At 42.0% G+C, this 16,730-nt stretch overlaps 1 protein-coding gene across 1 annotated transcript; it reads right to left on the reverse strand.

Annotated features, from left to right (window-relative positions):
• Positions 1–925: 925 nt before the first annotated feature.
• LOC139582910 (choline/ethanolamine transporter FLVCR1-like) lies at positions 926–9,181 on the reverse strand. Its single transcript, XM_071413355.1, has 10 exons — positions 8,333–9,181; positions 8,011–8,155; positions 7,480–7,620; positions 6,849–6,916; positions 4,823–4,926; positions 3,971–4,081; positions 3,439–3,544; positions 2,976–3,087; positions 2,668–2,735; positions 926–2,139 (listed from the first exon to the last, which is right to left on the reverse strand). The coding sequence occupies exons 1-10, from the start codon at positions 8,993–8,995 to the stop codon at positions 2,053–2,055; spliced, it is 1,605 nt and encodes a 534-aa protein (XP_071269456.1). The 5' UTR covers positions 8,996–9,181; the 3' UTR covers positions 926–2,052.
• Positions 9,182–16,730: the final 7,549 nt, after the last annotated feature.

Raw genomic sequence — 16,730 nt, forward strand, 5'->3', positions numbered from 1 at the left:
TGGAAACGTCTAGGAGCAACAACAGCTTAGCCGCGTAATTGGTAGGCCACAGAAGCTCACAGAATGGGACCGCCGAGTGCTGAAGTGCGTTGCGCGTAAAAATCATCTGTCCTCGGTCTCAACACTTACTACAGAGTTCCAAACTACCTCTGGAAGCAACATCAGCACAATAACTGTCTGTCGAGAGCTTCATGAAATGGGTTTCCACTTGGTGGAGGAGAAATAATGGTCTGGGTCTGCATTTTATGGTTGGGACTAGGCCCCTTAGTTCCAGTGAACGGAACTCTTAACGCTACAGCATACAATGACATTCTAGACGATTCTGTACTTCCAACTTTGGGGCAACAGTTTGGGGAAGGCCCTTTTCTGTTTCAGGATGACAATGCCCCCGTGCACAAAGTGAGGTCCATACAGAAATGGTTTGTTGAGATTGGTATCAAAGAACTTTACTGGCCTGCACAGAGCCCTGACCTCAACCCCATCGGACACCTTTGGGATGAATTGGAATGTCGACTGTGAGCCAGGCCCAACATCATTGGGCGAACTTACTAATGCCCTTGTGGCTGAATGGAAGCAAGTCCCGGCAGCAATGTTCCAACATCTAGTGAAAAGCCTTCCCAGAAAAGTGGAGGCTGTTATAGCAGCAAAGTGGGGACCAACTCCATATTAATGCCCATGATTTTGGAATGAGATTTTCGACGAGCAGGTGTCTACATACTTTTGGCGATGCAGTGTAAATACTGTATATAATTAGTTCAGTTTGGATGTACTCATTCTTAATTGGGGACAAATAAGAATGAGTGTCTATGCAAGGATTACATTTAATACAATTATTAATTTCAGTGGTCTTTGAAATATCAAGAGCTTGGTAAATGGAATAAATTTGAAGTAAGATAAATAAATAATTGAGACATAACTACATTGCTATAAAACATGTAATAAGTTCATTATCAAAATTAGAAAAAAGCAATGAAATGTTATGAATGTCCATATAGAAATGGTACTTCTTCATTATTCACAACTAAGTAAAATGCTAGAAAAGAAAGGAAAACATCTGTCAACCAAATAAATATCTTTTCTACAGTCATAAGTAGCTAAATAATAACATTCGCTCTGACACCCAAATATGAATAATTATAAGCACATATCCTGCAGGAAGCAGGATAACATATAAAGGCATATGGATTGGATCTTCTGATTAATGATTGGATGAGAGGATTTATTCCTGTTAAAACAAAGAAAATACAAGAGCCAATAGAGTGGTTTAGAAATGTTCTGGGAGATGGCTACTGTGCATAGTCTTTAAAGACACAGAGTGAGCTATATAAGCTCCTATGAAGGTTTGGAGATGTTTGAATTGTGATGCTGCAGTCATTATGACTCCTGTTTGTGCTTCATCATCCACACAGCATTCTTAGTATTTCCACAAAATCCCTCTAGGTGGCGCTGCTATACCATTAGCTACCTATCTCGGCAGAACAATTATCTGTGCCATGTATTCAACAAACGTATCAATGTTTTAACACTTTCAAAAGCATTCATGTTAGTAATATACTGAAAAGTAGACTGTGCATGTTGCACATTTGCCATATGCCTTGTGCACCTTGTGTGTCATATTTGGTCCATATTTGTATGAATGGCTTAAATCTCAAGACAAGAAGTAACAATGATCATCCTCACAGGCCAAGGCAGGTCAGAGATCCTACATTCTATGCTCCCGTGTGGTTCTGTATTATGCCTTAAATAGGTTTAAATAAGCACCACTTCATGAACCAGAGATGATGGTGATTGTAGAGACAGTAGTGGATCATCAAGCAGAAGAAGCAGGGGGACTATGGGAAGTCTGAAAGGTGTATTTGAGTGCTTATAGTTTACCTGTCTGTAAACAAATCATGGCTCAGCTAAAACCACTACAGTAAAAACATTATCATAATAACACATTACAAGATACAATCCAGAGAAAATGGAGATTTCAAGTAACCTCAGGAAACTTTGTTGAATGCGCTGTAGGCCTCCAAAATGTTCCGTAGATTGTTAAGCGACCTATTTGGGTTACAGTGAGGTCTCCTGGGAAAAGCTGACAGATGTGTCCATCTTGGCGCCATTGGTTGGCTTGTCTGATAGGCACTTAGTAGTGACCTAAGACAAGAGGAGGAAGATATATTTAATTAAAGTCTTACATAGTCCTTTCATGAGAAGAGTCTTCTCATCACTCAAGTGGCTAGTAACAATGGCATAAGCCAATCACTGTTCATTAAACCAACACAGTGGGGTGCATAATCACAGAGCCAAATTCTAACGTCATAGGGCATCTCAACTGCCTGAAGACTATTTCAAATAATGCATTGAAAATACATGAATTAAAAGGTTTTATTTTCTTTCACTCTGCTCTCTGCACGATACAGATTCACATTAGACAAGCCCGGTAGAAAGACTGTTCTGTCTTTTGATGTTTACCCGGGTCTTGATGTGGGCAATCTCATGACATATGAGACAGCTTCAAAATGGCTGTCAATGTAAAATAACAAGCAGACTAGTGACCTGACCTCTGCGTGTGATACATCATTCAAGGAAAAGGTCACAAGTGATTGAGGGGGTGACCTTTCAGCAGAAAGAAAAAATAAAAGAGAAAATCTCTCTGAGGGAAAAGGAGAGAACGTGACTTACTGCTTGAAGAGTTTTGCTGTCAATGCCCATGTTGACATTGTTCCTTTTCAGTTCTGATTTTATTAAGGCTGAAACAAAACAAAAGAAAGTGATTAAGAGAGCCTCAAACAATATATAAACATAAACATTTGTGGCGTAGCCTTCATAGTATTGTTATGTATTGTATTATATTGTATTCTCAGTCTGTTTCAGTTTTCATAGCAGAAGGTGAATCATATGGAAGACATGCATACTCCACAGAACAGAGCAGAACAGATGAGAGCAGAACAGATCAGAGCAGAACAGATCAGAGCAGTGAGCCAACCAACCTGTGAGAAAGATACCCAGGAAGATCCAGACACAGATGAACAGGTTCCCAGCCAGGGGGTTATAGTCTGTTGTCAGTTTCCCCTGGATCAAAGTAAAAATAATCCCAAAGATCTGAGGGAAGAAGGTGATATGAGAGTGAGAAAACATTGGACACCTGTATTGTCTCAAGGGTATACAAGCATTATACTAACTGACAAAACACATTGCCTTCCCACTTGGCAAAGAAGCTTAACCTGTATGAAGAATCAGAATAGAAAGTATATACTGTGTGGATATATACTTGTTTGAAAATGGTTGTGGTTTGGGTAAGGTTACACAATATCCTGTTAAGAGGAGGACACATTTTGTGTTGTATGAGAATGCACAAAAGTATTTACCTGAAAAATTCTCTGGAGTCAGTCACACATGGTTCCACAAACAATGAAAAAGACTTGTGATTGTTAGCACGTGTTTGGGGCTCACCTGTGCAAAAGCATTAAGGAGACCAGAGGATGTCCCTTCCGATTCAGGATATGTAATTTCAACCCCAAACTCAAAGCCAAGCGGAAGGTAACCTGTCATGAAGAACCTACAGAATGACAAAATCATCAGTGAACCATGGCTGCCCTCAGGGAAAACAGACTGCTTTATGGCGATGCCGTTGTTTTGGTTGAACATAGCCTCTGGCCACTACATAGCTAATAAAGTGGAATTGTGTGTGTGAGTGTTTACCTTCAAAACATACAAGAGCAAGAGGAACTGATGACAAAATAAGTAACGACAAGAAAAGAAGGTGCCTGTTTTTTAACGCCATACTGTTCACTAGATCTTCATGTTGACACAATGTGCAACATTGGCAATTATAACTATATTACTTCTTAATTGTCATTTCAAGAACTTATTTACAATTTTAGAACAAACCAGGTCGTCATTGTAAATAAGAACGTGTTCTTATTTGACTTACCTGTATAAATAAAGGTGAAATAATAAAAAATACAAAGCAGGGTTATCTTACCCCAGCACCCCAGCAGTGAAGAACACCAGGTAAATGGTGTTGAGGTTCAGAGTGAAGCTGAACAGCACCATACCAATGAAAGACAGGATGTACACTATCAGAGTGGTCATTCTGAGGAACAAGCACAGGACAGAACATCGTTGGGAATAAAAGTGGATGTTCTATACAGAGGCTCACAATTGAAGAGGGAATAGTCCGGTATCATGGGGCAGGGAAAATGTACGTCACTCCCACCTTCATCATTCTCTCTATGTCTCAGGGACTTACTGTACATAGCCTATATAAGTTGACTTTATTATGAATTACTTCATAGCTTGCTGAAAATGTCCCTGATTCTAACCATTGGTTTCATACCCAACCCAGCACCTGTATGAATAGCATATCAGAACACATCACAGTTCTCCAGAGGATAATAAGTTAAGCAGAGGGTGACTTTCAGAGCAAATGAGAATGCTTAGTCATGTGAGAAATCTCCCTAAATCTGATTAGTCAAAATGACTTGCATTAAGAGCATGTTACTTCAAACCTGTGTTAATTGGATCTGAACTGGCAGGACATCATTTTTGGAATGTACAGCAGGCTGCTTATCTAAAGGATGAGTTAAAACTCATACACTTCAGTTTGTCTTTACAACACTTCCCTTTCTAGTAACCGCAGAGTACTGTATGTCCAGAAAAAAAGCCACCTTAGCGCACAAAGTCTCCAGAAATAACCGTAACGCTTTAGAAAGACATACTGTAACTGCCTTCTGCAACTCACAACTGCATCATGTGCAACATAGTTTAATAGCTGTGTCACCGAAGAATGTAGTGATTTATGTCACTGGCAGTTGGGCTTGGGGATGGTACCTACTTGTAGGTTTTGGTGTGGTCCAGCCACAGTCCACAGATGATGGAGCCCACCATTCCAGCCACCACCAGTGTCAGGCCAATCCTGCCTGCATTCAGCTCCTGGTTCTGGGGTGAAGAGGTTGATGTTAGTAGAAGGTACAGCAGGCTTTTCCAGGGACATGTGTCACACTATCATATTCGCATGAAGGGCCACCCACCAAAAAAGGGCCACCACCCATCAGAAAAGCCATTCCATGACCCAGGAAACAAAACTGCAAGGTTTCAACATCATTACATAGATAGCTTTTTGAATATGAACACTGTGGTTCAAGACTTGTAAAAGTTTAACATTAGTTCAATATTATGAATCAAAGGTACAATTTCGAAATCATAGCGCATTTTGGGTAATTCCTCCCAGCAACATTATGAGGTTGACATGTCACACGTTACGCTGTTCATGCTTACAGAAAGCAACATATTTATCGGACGAGAGGAATCCCAAAATAATAAAAGATTAGAAGTTGTTGAAACGTGCTAAATGAATTTTTCTCAGATGCCAAACCAGCGCTTTATGTAGCTGTCGGCACCTTGAATGTTTTGTGAGCTGTATTAGCTAGCAAACGTTGTGCTTTCTTTCGTTTGGCTAGCAGGAAAAACAAAGCAATGATGGCCTTGTAGGCTAAATACATCTGCCAAAGCGACTTCTATTAACTGCGAAAACCAATGCACATGGTTGAAATATATTTCCTTATTTCAGGGTTCATCTGGATCAGTGAAGGACGGGTAACGTGTTGCTTGACCTTATGCAAGGGCGAACACTGAACGGACAAATAGTTCTCTGTTCTGTGTGCCAGTGTGCAACAAAAGCAACCAAGGTGAAAAATGGCAACGTCAGAACGTTGCTAGGGAAATTACCCAAGATGTGCTGTGATTTCGATGCTAAATATAGTAACTTTGATTAAAGATTGCAGTTTTACACGTTCTGAATGAGACAGTGTTCCTGTTCATAACATTATCTATATGTTTGATGGGTGGCTCTTGGACTAACATGGCTAAAGCAGAAAAACTCACCAGAAGCGGGCAGGCAGAGCAAGCAGAGATAGGCGAATGGAAAGGACAGGACAGGCAGAACAGTGACTATACGCTAGCAGGATAGTCCATAACTCCAATCATCTTTGTTGATAGGGATGTTTGGTTTCCATACATGGATGAATTGGTCTAATTTAGCATGTACGGTAAAGCCTCAACCCATAGCTACCTCTTCCAGTTCAAATGAGCTCTAAAAAAACATTTGTATTGTTTTTTTGTGTGACTACAGCGCCTGCGATAAAACTCAAAAATAGAGACACTTTCTCACTGAGCGAGGCGTCAAAGCAGACAACCCACCCGCCCGGCTTCAGTTGGGTCATTATAATTCAAAACAATGCATTCAAAAATAAATCACATACACCCCTCGCATGCTCGCCTTTGGTGAGTTTAGGCCATAAGCTAAAAGTTGAGGCTCAAGAGGACACCAGACAAAATATGGCCTGGATGCATGTATACTTTAGAAAGAAAAGGAGAGCCGCACGCTCTAGGAGCTCAGATGCAATACTTTAATAACCAACGTTTCGACAGCCAAGCTGGATGCATGTATAACCTTAAAGCTGGTCACATGGTCTGTCGGTTTAGGGGGTACAGTTCAGGGATTTATGGAAGGTCTGGTGGGAAAGTGATGTTTCCATCATTTGACATTTTACAGTGAGAGGAGGCTGCTACTAGAGTTCACGGAATGTTGCTTGTCTTTCAGTCTTTCAACCAACCCTGACTGTCTCTCTCCTCCAAGGGTAGCAGGCATGCGTGAAAAGTGGTTATGAACTACAAACAGGAGACAATGGATTCGTGCCCTGTCATGGTTTGAGCTCTCATTTCACTCCCTTTTCCTTCAAGTGTTTTACTTTTGTGCCGTTCCAGAGCTTGTGTTTGATCTAGCTATGCATGTAGTAAATCAACCCATCAAATAATCTTGATTTTCAGTAATTGGAACACACATTTTGTACTTCACTTACCTCGTAAAATGCCATAATCATCTGATTGAGAAGTGTTGACACAGAGTAGAAAGAACCAGTCATGATACCTAAAAGAAAATGTATTTATTTTACTGTTTTATCCCGACATAGTGATAAACTTCAATAATCTGTATAGTACACACAAAACCATGAAATTTAACTGAACACCAACAAAAGAAACTCAAATTCAAGAAAGGATTAGCTAATAACCGGACTGAGCACTGACTGGGCAGTCAGTCTGCCTTGGGGTGTATGGGGTTAAAGACAGAAGGATCTCATAATGAACAACTATCCCCAGGAAACAATCAGTGGAATGGACAGAATGCTACAACAAGAGACTTTGAAGGACAGCACACAGGATAATTGGCCTGGCCCCAGATCTGTGTGTGCTTTGGTCAACACCTCAAACTTTCATTGTCATGTAATAAACTTTGTAATGACAACAAACACAACAGATGAGTTAGCTAAAGCACAGATCTGAGTCCAGGCTACTGGCAAGTAGTCAGGTGTCTCACCATAACTTTTAAGAAGCTTTAGGTTACTGCATGTAATACAGCAGTAATACCATAGTTATAGTGTAGTTACAAGATAAGGCGTAAGATAAGGGAAGATTATAAGTCTGGTGTCTCACCATAACTGATGAGGAGTAGGATGAAAGGTTTGTTCTTGAACAGGTTGATGATGGACTGTCTGTAGGAGTAGTCTTCAGGAGCACAGTCAGGTAGGACAGCCTGAGCTTGGCTGGGAGGTAGTGGGGGTCTGTCTTCCATGACTAGGAGAAAAGAGACACAGACAACATCAACACATTTGTCTGGAAAGTAGTGGGGGTCTGTATTTTATGTCTAGGAGAGAAGTGTCATAGTCAACACTAACACTGTATTTACAGCTTTACAACATAATGGACAAGTGTTTCTCTGTTTCTTGCTTCAAAAGCACTCAGTAGCATATGACTGCAACGACTCCTATGCAAACCTGGTTTACAGTGGTATGTTTGAATGGTTGGTATGTTTGTATGGTATCCGTAGCCTGTGGAAAATATAAGTGCAGTCGTCTGGACCTATGGAGTTTGTTGCTACAGTGACTATGATGTGCTATCCACCGGGTGCATTTCTGCAGAGTACCATTCCAGATGGCATGACAAGGCTTGTCTCAACTTAATTACCAATTACAGTCAAGATGAACAGAGCAGTGGAGACTACAGCCGTCCCATAAAACATAATGCTGATGTTGTGTCCCATCAGCTCTATGTCTTCCACAGTGTTGGGGACCAGGACAGGGGGAAGCAGGAAGCCAATAGCAGTGCCCAGCTAAAGAGGGATCAGACAAATTCATCAATGTCACACATACTCCATCAAAATACAGAAATGTCATTTTTATACAGCAGTCAAACATGTACACAGCATTAGCCTGTAACGTTTACAATGTCATTAGGCTAAGGGATTCATTAGGAGCCCCCAATCACATGACTCAATAGGCCTACACACCTGGTTACCTAGCACGGCTGTTGCACATGCGGTAGACACCTCCTTCGGGCCAAACCACACTGATGCAATCCTAGAGGGCAGCCCGAGGATGAAGACTTGGGCTACGGAACATATTATCTGTGCAAACACTGTTACACCGAAAAGATCGGGCCGGACGCTGGCGCATTTCACCCACGCACCGACGCAGTTGAAACCCGCGCCCATAAGGGCTGTCAATTTCAGTCCTTTTTTATCCAGTAACCATGTTGCGGGGAAGATCAAAGGCACATACGCAACCATGTATACAATTGACAGCCAATCGATCTTGTCGCTGGATACATTGTAGAAGTGGGCGAAAATGTTGGTGATGATGCTGTACTGGATCCATTGAAATGCGTTGACGAGGGAGTAGAGGCTGAACACAGCTAAAACGGCGAATCTTCTCCAAAAGAGCTTAGTTTCGATACATTTTTCATCTCCAGGAAGCATAGCCTGTTTCTCATCTGGCGGTATCTCCTGTTCCAACGCCTTCGAGTCCAGTTCTGTCAGATGTGCCGCTCCATTCGTTAGGTCGAAGTACTGATCCCCGGTTGGGACTGCTCCGTTATGCACCGGCGTCTTGATGTTTATTTCCGATGCGTTGTCAAGCCGCAAATGCTCCTGTACTAACTCGCCAGCCACCATGATGCTGGGCGGACGTTGCCTATCTCTATACCTTATAGTTAGGAAGTACGTTTACACAAAATAGGGCAGAGCCAACATTCAGTTAGTAGGTAATACAACAACTATTCATACCGTTTAGAAAAATACCTTTTAAAATGTTGTTGGCTATCTGTGTTATTCACTCTCATATAAAGCGCCTTCTTTCGCATGGTAGCCTATGTCGGTGGCGCTTTAGTGGATGCGCAGGGGATGCACATGGGCAGGGTGCATTTACATCACACAACTCACACATGGAGGCCTTCCGATGATGACTCCGACCAATCAAAATGCAGGATTTGGAGGGCTCTCCGAAGGGACTGTGTTATAGTAGCACTAACTCTACAGTACGGTTATGATCCCCAACCAGTCCCAAATATGTGAACGAAACAAGTGCGCACCGGCCTCTATGCATAGTAGATGAAGAAAAAATATTGTGATAGTAATTTGCTGTTATTCAAATAAACTGCATAATTTCCTAAATAGTATTGAGGTTCAAAGGTGGTATCGTTCGTTAGTGACACATAGTCTCCTCAATTATCTCTCCCTAATCCTAATCTTAGTTAAATCCAGTAGGCCTGCCTAGCCTATTGGACACTCGCACTAGAAAACTAATGATTAGACAATGTGTAATGAAATCATCCACCTCAATGACATAGGCCTAAAAAATATAATTGCTCAGTTAATTGTAGGCCTTAATAGCTACAATAGATTTATAGATGGGATGTTACACTTTTATTAGGCCAGGGTGTATTGATGCATTTGAAAACGTGGGTCTTCAACTCATCCTCAGATTTACCCATTTTCAAAAGGTTACTTTTCAAGAGCCACTGGCACACGTAACTCCCTTCCACTATATCATTATGAATTCTAATAATTTAGTAATTTAATTGGATCTGTATGATGTCACAGTCAGCTTTGTTGCGCGAAATTCTCAGGTTTCCAAATCCATGGAAGCCGCAGCGGGGCTAGAAGGCACCAAAAAGCGCTCAATACAACACCTCATTATACACCACATCATTTGGCTGCTATTTGCTATAGCGCAGTGGCGACCCATCATTCAGTGCAGGTGGGGCAGAACCCCAGCTGTTTCAGCCCCACCTGTGTAGCTAAAAAAAATATATATATATATTTGGCTTGTTTTGCATGTTATTTTGGCATTCATTTGTGTCACATATCAGTTTGCTAACAATGTAAAAACAAAATACAGTGCATTCTGAAAGTATTCAGACCCCTTGACTCTTTCCACATTTTGTTACTTTACAGCCTTATTCTAAAAGGGTTTCAATAGTTTTTTTCTCATCAATCTGCACACAATACCCCTTAATGACAAAGTAATTTGTGGAAATGTGTTAAAAATAAAAAATGAAATATCACATTCACATAATTATTCTGACCCTTTGCGCAGTACTTTGTTGAAGCAGTGATTACAGCCTCAAATCTTCTTGGGTATGATCTTACAAGTTTGGCACACCTGTATTTGGGGAGTTTCTCCCATTATTTTCTGCAGATCCTCTCAAGCTCTGTCAGGTTGATTGGGGAACGTCGCTGCACAGCTATTTTCAAGTCTCTCCAGAGATGTTTGATCAGGTTCAAGTCCGGGCTCTGGCTGGGCCACTCAAGGACATTCAGAGGCTTGTCCCGAAGCCACTCCTGCGCTGTCTTGGCTGTGTGCTTAGGGTCGTTGTCATGCTGGAAGGTGAACCTTTGCCCCAGTCTGAGGTCCTGGTGCTCTGGAGCAGGTTTCATCAAGGATCTCTCTGTACTTTGCTACATTCATCTTTCCTTCGATCCTGACTAGTCTCCCAGTCCCTGCCGTTAAAAACATCCCCACAGCATGCTTCTGCCACCACCATGCTTCACCATAGGGATGGTACCAGGTTTCCTCCATTCAGGCCAAAGCTTTCAATCTTGGTTTCGTCAGACCAGAGAATCTTGTTTCTCATTGTCTGAGAGTTCTTTAGGTGCCTTTTGGCAAACTCCAAGCGGGCTGCCATGTGCCTTTTACTGAGGAGTGGCTTCCGTCTGCCACTACCATAAAGGCTTGATTGGTGGAGTGCTGCAAAGATGGTTGTCCTTCTGGAAGGTTCTCCCATCTCCACAGAGGAACTCTGAAGCTCTGTCAGACTGAACATCAGGTTCTTGGTCATCTCTTCTTCCATTTAAGAAGGATGGAGGCCTCTGTGTTCTTTGGAACCTTCAATGCAGCAGAAATTATTTGGTACCATTCCCCAGATCTTTGCCTCGACACTCCTGTCTCGGAGCTCTACGGACAATTCCTTCAACCTCATGGCATGGTTTTTGCTCTGACATGCACTGTCAACTGTGGGACCTTACATAGACAGGTGTGTGCCTTTCCAAATCATGTTCAATCAATTGAATTTACCCAAGGTAGACGCCAATCAAGTTGTAAAAACATCTCAAGGATGATCAATGGAAACAGGATGCACCTGAGCTCAATTTCGAGTCTCATAGCAAAGGGTCTGAATAATTATGTAAATAAGGTATTTCTGTTTTTATACATATATATTTTTTTTTACGGTTTTTGCTTTGTAATTATGGGGTATTGTGTGTAGATTGATTAACCCAATTTTTTAAAATCCATTTCAGAATAAGGCTGTAATGTAACAACATCTGGAAAAAGACAAGGGGTATGAATACTTTCAGAACGCACTGTATATTGAGTTAATAAAGCTGCATACAAACGTGGTCTCTTTTTTGCTTTCTTGAATAAGGCAGGTCCAAAATGCAGGTGTTTCAGCCTAGCTCAGTGCTTTCTGTGGTTGAGGGGCAGCCATCAGAAAATACAACGCATATGCGTTTGTAATCTTCTCTAATTGCGCAGTGATTGGTTGAGTGTTCTATCACTCATGGGGACACTACGTCACCACAGAATCTACAGGGCGAGCTAGGCAATTCAAGCCCCCTTAGGTGCTGCCATAGATTTACATTCAAAGTCCCCATCCAAGAAGGCTCAAGATCATTGGCCAACAGATAAAATTATGTCAAATCACGTTATATCTACCATAGCGTTGATTGGACTGATCATGCCAACATCATACTTTCAAAATCTTAGCTAGCAAGCTTGACAAGCAGTCATCATCATGAATCATGTCAACAATCTACTGGAAAATCATTTTCAAACCTTTATATTTGAAGAGAAATTATAGATAAAACGTATCGGTGCTCATCGGCCATTGAACATAAACATTACACAACAAGTCAGAAATCACAACTTCAACAATGAGTGGTTAAGAAGGAATCAGTGGCTAACTCCAAGCGTTGCAAAGCAATCACTATTTTGCGTCCTCTGCCTGCTATTCGGTGGAGAGTGTGTGTGGTCCAAGTCTGGATTTAAGTATTTAAAACATCTATCGCTTAAGAGGATAAACATTCACACACAACACCATGGGCCAGAAAAGGCTGAATACATTGGCTATTCTGTCAATCCAGCATGACTTCTGCCACTTTCAAAACAACTGGAAACTCGGAATTGGGAAATCTCAGACTTCAGTGAGTTCAAAACAACTGGGAACTCAGAAAAAAACGAGCTCCGACTGGGAAAATAGGGTTTTGAATGGTCATCCAACTCAGATTTTCAAGTCGGGAAATCACGCCTCTTTCTAGAGCTCCAGCCTGAAGATCACTAACATCAAGATTTTACTTTGTTTTTTTCCATATTTCCCAGATGTCATGAAAGCACTATGAATCCAGAGAATGCTAGACTTTGATGACAACATTTGCCCACAAGAAGGACCGCCGTGCCACCTTCCTGTTCAAGTGAGCATAGCACAATCCAAAAATGTATTGTATGCTGCTACATACATGATTTAATACACCAGGGAGATATGCATACTGTAGCTAAGAAATTAATACTAAGTGTATGTTGTGTAGTAAGCTATTAGTAGCCCATGTGTCTCACCCTAATAATTTGGTCCCTCTCCCCCTCAGAACTTTGCCTACTGTTCTGAATTAGTGGTGCACATGTAGCCTATAGCCTATTTTAGAGAAATGTCATCAGCTAATATTGTAAAAGCTTTCGTTGTCTGCTCATTTGCCCCCGTTATTTATTCTTCTGTTCTGACTTGGTGCACAGGGATAAAACTGTAAGAGCGGGCCATGTTCTGAATTCTGTCGCGGTACATTTCAAAAGTCCTGAACAAATAGTTATATTGACTACGTCCGTCTTAACTTGCTCCTCGAAATTACGGCTTGCCTCTAATCCGCTCATTGTTCCCTCATGGCATAGTTTGTACATCTCAATTGTTATAGGCCTATTGCTTATATAGGTCTATCCCATTAGTACTGTGTCTTATTGATAGATTTAGGCAATATTGGAAGGATTTAATTGTTTTGCTTACTTTGTGTATTATAATTAGCTCATGTGATTTTCTTCATGAGGAGGGGATACTATATAATGTTATTGGGTCTGTTACCAATCGGAGGGCATTCTCTGTGGTGGCATGAATAACCATTTGAGGTGTGATTCCTTTGACTTGAGCAATGTACTCACAGACAAGCAGTGTGTTCTTAGGTTCATTCCTTTACTGGAGAGGGGAGATATATAATACGTTTAACGATTCAAAACAACCAGGTTGCTGCTTTCCATATTGTTGCATTCCAAATGATGATAACCCACATGTTTTTATGTGTTTTATGTTTTCATGTTTTTCCCAAGACAAAAGAGTCTGTCTCCAGACAGATGTGTTCCAATGGAATCAGTTTGGCTCTCTGTTACAACACAGTAACAACACAGTAACAACACAGTAACAACACAGTCATTATGAGGGGACTCAACAGGAACTATCAAAAATCATGTCTGGTTTTATCACACCATACGGCCGTTTCAGAGTTTTATGTTTTGCAGAAAACGCACACAGCATTTGGCAAAGTGAAAGCAGCCTTTAACCAATCTTTAAAACTTGAAACAAGAGCTTTGAATGCATATTCAAAGATCAAGGGGTTAGAAAAGGTAAGGGATATCTATAACAATGAGGACATACAGTACTGAGAGATTACTGGATTACTGCAGGTTAATGAACAACTATCGCTCACCTGTTCATTGCTGCAGAGACAGCTGGAGAGAAGGAGAAGAAGTACCCTGCCTGCACTTCTTCCGTGGCCACTGATGGTTTCCCTGCAAAGTTGTGCATCAAAGCACGAGTGGTACCTAATAGGATAGCCAAAATAGCACATGTTAAGGCCTTCTAAAAACACATTCATCACTTCAGCAGTGAGGCAGTCCTCTTATGCAATCCTGATTTTAATACATCCACACTGTTCTTTCAGAGTAGCTATGGTGACCTTTGCAGCTGATTGGGAATGGATGTTCCTGCGTCACAGAGGAAATGCCCTCAACTTTGGTTACACAACAATAAACGGTCAGTAGAAATATACTGGTGACAAATAATAACGCTCAGTAATATCCAGTTACAGTGAGACATTCCATGCAAAGCCTGTTCTTATCCCTGCCAAGGACACTGCTCATTGCACTTGCCCACAGTCTGATAACATTCATGTAATGGTGTGTCTAGTACACATAGCAATATGGATCAAGGCACTATCCACGATGAACTGACACTGGCAAATCCAGCTCCTTGTACATTTGTAATTGCTTGTTGAAAACAGTCAACTGTTCTTATCTGTCCTGAAAAGTGGGGGCGTACCAAGGTGTGAAGTCAAGACCAATCTGTAATCAAAATAATAAAAAGAGACAGTTTAACAGATGAGGGTCGACAGAAAAATATCCGAACTGTCAATGATTCAGTCTATTGGCAAAACATAACCTCAGCACAAATCTGAAATGGGCACTAGGCAGTGCAAAGTAGGACCCCGCTTATTGTAAACCAGTTGAACAGTGGGTGGTTAGCCAAAGGTTTCCCAGCCCGTGCCAACAGTCAGTCAGTCCCACACAAAAACACATGCTGGGAATGTCCAGCTAGAGCGCCCTGTCCCCACCAGCTTACTCTGCGTTGTTATTGAGACATTGTTGACTTTGTCCAAATACTTGCCTCTCTGGGCTCCACCAAATTAACACTGTGAAAGAATGGTTTATGACAGACATACATTCCTTCCAAAGCTCATGCAAAGGATATAGATAATTTAGGGTATCAGCAGGCAGGGTGAATTGTTAGTGACTTAAGAAGTTGTTCTGTCAGAGTTCACATGCAGCTTAGCAAGCGGGAGCACAGGCTTAATAAGTCTAATCCGTTTGCTTTACAGAAGTCACATCATCTTACAGTTTTTACACCAGAATATGACATGTACGTTTCAGCATGGTGCAGGGCCAGACAGACCTGCTGCATTGGACTGGTGATCTGATAAGTGGCTTTTCCATGGGATTCTATGAGTAGGCCTACAGTACAGTACATTCGGAAAGTATTCAGACCCATTGACTTTTCCCATATTTTGTTACATTACAGCCTTATTCTAAAATGGATTAAATAAAAAAAATGTCCTCATCAATCTACACACAATACCCCATAATGACAAAGTGAAAACAGGTTTAGACATTTTTGCAAATGTATTACAAATCAAAACAGAAATACCTTATGCAAATAAGTATTCAGACTCAGAATTGAGCTCAGGCGCATCCTGTTTCCATTGATCATCCTTGAGATGTTTCTACAACTTGATTGGAGTCCATCTGTGGTAAATTCAATTGATTGGAAATTATTTGGAAAGGCACACACCTGTCTATGTAAGGTCTCACAGTTGACAGTGCATGTCGGAGCAAAAACCAAGCCATGAGGTCGAAGGAATTCGAGTCGAGGCAAAGATCTGGGGAAGGGTACCAAAACATTTCTGCAGCATTGAAGGTCCCCAAGAACAAAGTGACCTCCTCCATTCTTAAATGGAAGAGGTTTGGAACCACCAAGACTCTTCCTAGAGCTGGCCGCCAGGCCAAACTGAGCAATCGGGGGAGAAGGGCCTTGGTCAGGGAGGTGACCAAGAACCTGATGGTCACTCTGACAGAGCTCCAGAGTTCCTCTGTGGTGATGGGCGAACCTTCCAGAAGAACAACCATCTCTACATCACTCCACAATTGTAGAGTGGCCAGACGGAAGACACTCCTCAGTAAAAGACACATGGCAGCCCGCTTGGAGTTTTCCAATAGGTACCTAAAGGACTCTCAGACCATGAGAAACAAGATTCTCTAGTCTGATGAAAGCAAGATTTAACTCTTTGGCCTGAAGCTGGCGGGCGGGGGAGCAGAGGCGGACACCTAGGTCCGGCAGGCTGGTTCGACGAGGTTGTGGACTGACCCTGCGTTCTGCGTCGAGGCTGATGTCCAGTGGGTCTGTTCGGGGGTCAACCCCGAGGTCGGGGAGCGGGACGATCCAGACAGTTATGGTGAAATGCCTGAATCATCTCTGGGTCGAGGATGTCCTGGTCGGGGACCCAAGACCGGCCTTCAGGCCCATAACCTTCCCTGTCCACTAGGTAGTGGATGCAACCTCTCAGGCATTTGGAATCAAGGATGGCCTGAATGGCGTAGGCAGGTTCCCCTCTGACATCCAACGGTGGGGGTACAGTGCAGGTAGAGACTAGAGGATGAAGAGGATCGTAGGTGACCGGTTTTAAAAGAGACACATGGAAGGACAAGGAGATTTTATACTGACGGGGTAACTGGAGGCGGTACGTGACAGGGTTGATGCGATGGGTTATCTTGAAGGGACCAATGAAGCGAGGACAGAACTTTATGCAGGGGAGGCGGAGC

The sequence above is a fragment of the Salvelinus alpinus genome, chromosome 8 (genome assembly GCF_045679555.1).
Source record: "Salvelinus alpinus chromosome 8, SLU_Salpinus.1, whole genome shotgun sequence".
NCBI classification, from domain to species: Eukaryota; Metazoa; Chordata; class Actinopteri; order Salmoniformes; family Salmonidae; genus Salvelinus; species Salvelinus alpinus.